The 5,370-nt window shown below is 42.4% G+C and overlaps 1 protein-coding gene across 1 annotated transcript; it reads left to right on the top strand.

The window, feature by feature from the left end:
- Nucleotides 1-1,351: 1,351 nt before the first annotated feature.
- Nucleotides 1,352-5,145, top strand: LOC126990672 (uncharacterized). Its single transcript, XM_050849356.1, has 2 exons — nt 1,352-4,880; nt 4,981-5,145. The coding sequence occupies exon 1, from the start codon at nt 1,458-1,460 to the stop codon at nt 3,978-3,980; it is 2,523 nt and encodes an 840-aa protein (XP_050705313.1). The 5' UTR covers nt 1,352-1,457; the 3' UTR covers nt 3,981-4,880; nt 4,981-5,145.
- The last annotated feature ends 225 nt before the right edge of the window (nt 5,146-5,370 follow it).

Raw genomic sequence — 5,370 nt, 5'->3', positions numbered from 1 at the left:
CACAAACCACACAGCAAGCTGTCATGTCAGTTAAAGGCAAAGTGAAGTCTAGATCAACAGCACTTCCCACAGCAACCATAGAAGTTCGCAATGAACATAGCAAACAAAAACTATATACCAGAGCGTTCTTTGACCAAGGATCTCAGTGTACTTTTATCAAAGAAGACTTGGTTAAGAAGCTACAGTTGAAGATAAGTGGGAAAGTTAGACTGGCTATGTCTGGGTTTTTACATTCAAAGGATTATGAAGAGTATAACTTGGTACGCCCGGTTGTTCGTCTTGGTAACAGGCTTAAAAGAATAACTGCCGTAGTAGTTGAGCGGCTCCCAGAAAAAATCAGTGTGCCAGGACTAACCAGAGTTGCAAAGATGTTGAAGGAGGCTGGGCTTGAACTTGCGGACAAACATTTGACTAGTGATGTAATAGATGGAATAGAACTTGTCATAGGTGGAGACTTCTACGGAGAATTTATCACAGGTCTCGCAACTTACTCTCAAACTCGACTGAGTGGAAGCCCTGGAGGGTATTTAATATATGGACAGATTCCTAATAACGAAACTGAATCTTCAGAAAATTCACAGAATGCACTGGTGGCCAGATTGTGTATCCAACCAGATCCTACGGAGATCAAACAGCTGATGGAAGAAACTGAGGTGGAAATCCATAAACTGTGGGATTTAGACACCATAGGAATTGATACCCAGAAACCTCCACCAGATGACTGTTTGGCATACCAAGATTATCTAGATTCTGTACAGTTCAAAGGAAATAAGTACTTCGTCAGGCTGCCATGGAAATTGAATTGCCCTAAACTTCCCAGCAATTTTTCTATGGCGTTAGGACAGCTGAAGAGTTTAGCAAATACCCTGGCGGCACGAAATGAAGTTGAAGTTTATCATGATCTGATTCAGACTCAATTAGAGAATGATTTCATTGAGATAGTTCCAGCAGCATCTCCGACAGATCAGTGCCACTATCTCCCTCATCACGGGATTAAGAAAGATAGTGCTACAACTCCCTTGCGTATTGTATTCAACTGCAGTGCCAAGAGGAGCGGCCAACCGTCTCTAAACGACTGCCTAATGAAAGGACCCTCCTTAACTGAAAAACTAAGCGACGTATTGCTAAGATTCAGAACTAACAAGTACGCATTCAGTGCAGATATAAGTAAAGCCTTTCTGAGAGTAGGATTACAAGAGTGTGATAGAGATTTCACAAGGTTTCTGTGGTATGAAAATCCGCAGAATCTTAGTTTTCCTCCAGTTACATATCGGTTCAAGTCGGTGTTATTTGGAGCAACATGTAGTCCATTCCTCTTGCAAGCTACCATAGATTACCATCTAAGGAACTCTGACAATATTTACAAAACTCTAATAAGCCAGAACCTCTACGTGGACAACTTTCAAGGGACAGTTGATTGCCAACAACGACTATTTGATGTCTACGAAAATGCAAACATGGAATTAGCCAGGGCTAATCTTCCCCTGAGGGTGTGGGTCTCTAATAATGCGGCCCTTAATAGTAGAATTGCGGAGGATTTTGAAGATTATACAGTTCCTTCTTCTACTAGCGTATTGGGTCTGTACTGGGATGTTCAGAATGACGAGCTAAGTATCAAACCACCTGCTCTTGTGGACCACAGTTCCCTTAGCAAGAGGAAATTATTGTCTCTGATATCTTCAGTATTTGACCCGCTTGGGTTACTAGCACCAATTACCATCAGGGGAAAATTACTAGTAAAAGAAGCCTGGCAAATGAAGCGTGGTTGGGACGAGCCTTTGCCTCCCTCCTTTACAGAGGAATGGCTGAAATTAAAAGCTGATTTCTTGAAAGCAGATGCCATCCTTTTCCCCCGAAATATAGGGCAAGATAATAAGTCATGTACGCTTCACGTATTTTGTGATGCCTCAGCGAAGGCGTATGGAGCAGTAGCCTACCTTGTGTCAGACGACAAGAGCAACATATTAACTGCCAAAGCTAGAGTAACACCAATGAAAGTTCGCTCACTCCCACAATTGGAACTAACAGCTATACAAGTGGGAACGCAACTAGCAAAGTATGTTACAAACACTCTTAAGACTTTGAACATAGAAAATGTCTTCATATGGTCGGATAATGAAGCTGCTCTTCAATGGATAAAAAACAATAACAGCAATATAGTTTATGTCAAAAACAGAGTAGCGAGTATAAGAGAACTCGCTTCTAACTTCAACTTTAACTGCGTACCATCCAGCAGCAACCCGGCGGATCTTCTGTCAAGAGGAACATCCCTGGATAATTTATTAAAGGAAACGCTCTGGATGCATGGGCCCTTTTGGATAGACCGTCCAGACAAGTGGCCAGCACAGAAAGAAAACGTGGTTAGCGTAAACACCGTAGTAGAGGCAGTTACTTGTGACCCCATATTCAAGGCTTCAGATATGTCTTCTCTTACAAAGATTATTAATGTAACCAATAATGTCTTCAAATTCATCAAGGCAGTTAAGCCTTCGGTGCAACTACCGAGTGCAATGACATACTGGTTGCAAGGCATACAACAGTATCATTATCAAGAAGAATACGAATATCTCACTTCTAAGAATTACTTCACTAAAGGAAAACTAAGTTTAGTAAGAAGCCTTGGTTTGTATATGGACTCAAACACTAAACTGATTCACTGTAGAGGCAGACTATCAAACAGTGATATAGGAATTCCGGCAAAATTTCCCATATTACTTCCTCGTCGATCTTGGCTTACCTCACTTATTGTGAGAAGAGCGCATGAACAAACATTGCATGGAGGGGTAGCCGAGAATCTGAGTTTAGTGCGGGAACAGTACTGGATACCAAAAGGAAGACAGATAGTAAAAAATGAGATCAGCAAATGCCTTGTGTGTCGAATCATGAACGGAAGAAAGATGAAGCTACCAGGTCCCCCTGCATTACCTAAAGAAAGGGTAATTCATGCAGAACCTTTTCATACGGTTGGGATAGACTACACGGGAAGTATAACTATCAGTAACCCTACGAACAATGGGTTTGATAAGTATTACATTTGCTTGTTCACGTGTGCCACTACACGTGCTGTTCACTTGGAATTAGCAAAGGACTTAACAGCGCAAACATTTATCAATTTGTTAAGAAGGTTCATTGCGCGGCGATCCTCTCCTAAAGTAATAATATCCGACAACGCCAGTAACTTCAAAGGGGCAGAAAAATTCCTACAAAATTTACATGAAGAGCCACTTGTTAAAGCTCACCTGAATAAACATCTGATTGAATGGAGGTTTATACCCCCCCGAGCCCCATGGATGGGAGGATTTTATGAACGGCTAATTGGTGTAGTAAAGAGCTGCATTAGGAAAGTTCTTTTCAAAAGGAAAATTTCTGAGGATGAATTACGAACCATCTTGACAGAAGTAGAAATGCGGATAAACAACCGCCCATTAACCTACATAGATGATGACGTCAGTCATCCGCAACCCTTGACCCCTGCACATTTGATATATGGGAGACGTTTACAGCCTATGCCTGTTGATATAGAAGATAAATCCACGGACCCAGACTACCTCAGCGTGGATGAATTGCATAACAGATACACATTTATTTGTGAGAGAATTAAACACTGGGAAAGGGTGTGGAAGAAAGAATACCTAATGTCATTACGCGAAAGGTTCTATGGAGCCCAACCACCGAGTGATAAAGACACCTTAAACGTGGGCGATATAGTGATCGTTGAAACTGAAGGAAACAGAGATTCTTGGCCTCTAGGAAGAATTACAGCCAAGCATCCTGACAAGTCTGGCATCACAAGAGTAGTGGAGGTGATTTCTAAAGGAACAAAAGGTTTAAAGACCATTAACAAACTCATTCCCTTAGAGTTACACTGTGATCCTGAAGCGACTGAGACGAGTGAGGTGCAATATAAAGCGAGGCGTGAGGCCTTTACTAAAGCTCAACAGGCCATCAGACACCTCAGTAATGAGAATGGATTAATGTAAATATTGTAAAATTACTGTACATGACAATGGGTTAAAATATTTCCTTCGCGGGGAGGATGTCAAAAATTTATTTGACAGGGAATAAGAAAAAAATAAAACTACAAAAAAATGGGGGGAGTAATTATAAGAAAAATGCTACTCCTACTTACGAGGAGAGGACTAGATTGCACAGCTAACAACAACAACAAAAATGCTACTCCTACTTACGAGGAGAGGACTAGATTGCACAGCTAACAACAACAACAAAAATGCTACTCCTACTTACGAGGAGAGGACTATATTACACAAGTAACAAATAAAAAATAAGTTAACCAGCAAACTAACTTAAATAAAACGATGCTTCAAAGAGCTGCTTCGAATAGCGCTTCAGAGTGCGAGGGAAGGCAGCGAGAGAGGAAGCGAGCCTGTCAGAGGCAGCAGCTTATAGCTATTGAAAGAAGACGGGTCGGCGCTGGTTGTGATCCACCGTCGGGCTCGATATTTACTTAGACACGGCAAGCAGTCGACGCCCTGGATTTCTACTACTTACTGCCGGGATACGTCAAACTACAATACTGCTCCCGCATCACCAGCCTTACCAGATACGGCGAGCAGACACGACGCCCGGACTACTATACTACTAACAACTAGGATTCGTCGATCAACAATACTGCTGCCTGTCATTAACACCCTGATGGTTACAGCTAAGTACCTTTCTAGCATTAATCCTAATTTGGCCAAATAGGTGAGGTGTTAGGAGGGGAAAGAAATACGCACGACTCACGAGAATCGGAGACGTTGCGTATGAAGCAGTACTGTACGTGTGGTGCGTCATAACGTCCACGCGACAGAAGGGCAGTAAAGTGTTCGGCACCACGAATAAGCGGTGTCGTTACGGAGCATGAAAACAACAAACCTCAGGTAAATTATATCAATAGTTCAGAATCACCTGAGGTTGTCATGCTAAAATAAATTAACTTTCACAACAATTCACTAAATCATTACGTGTCGCCCTTTTCAGTGGTTTGTTTAGGGTACGAGGACAACATTCAAATAACTGGAATCCATCTCCCTTTTATGTGAGTAGAAACCTGAACACCTTTTTATAAACCCAGCATTTAACTGTGAGCCACACCTACGAAGGTGAGGGGATTTCAGAGGGTTTACCCCAATAAGTGGCTATATATATATTTTCCACAGACGCGTCGGTCACGTCTGAATTGGGACTGAGCCCGTTCACGTTACTTAAGATGACGAGGACGCGTCGGTCACGTCTGAATTGGGACTGAGTCCGTTCACGTTACTTAAGATGACGAGGACGCGTCGGTCACGTCTGAATTGGGACTGAGCCCGTTCACGTTACTGAAGATGACGAAGACGCATCGGTCACGTCTGAATTGGGACTGAGCCC

This window comes from Eriocheir sinensis, unplaced genomic scaffold (genome assembly GCF_024679095.1).
Source record: "Eriocheir sinensis breed Jianghai 21 unplaced genomic scaffold, ASM2467909v1 Scaffold1886, whole genome shotgun sequence".
Lineage (NCBI taxonomy): Eukaryota > Metazoa > Arthropoda > Malacostraca > Decapoda > Varunidae > Eriocheir > Eriocheir sinensis.
Note: the sequence above shows the minus strand (reverse complement) of the source record. Positions and strands in the feature narration are given on the sequence as shown.

Excerpts from the sequence above, each read along its gene's own strand:
- LOC126990672 (XM_050849356.1), top strand. The coding sequence starts at position 1,458 with ATGGAATTAGCCAGGGCTAATCTTCCCCTGAGGGTGTGGGTCTCTAAT.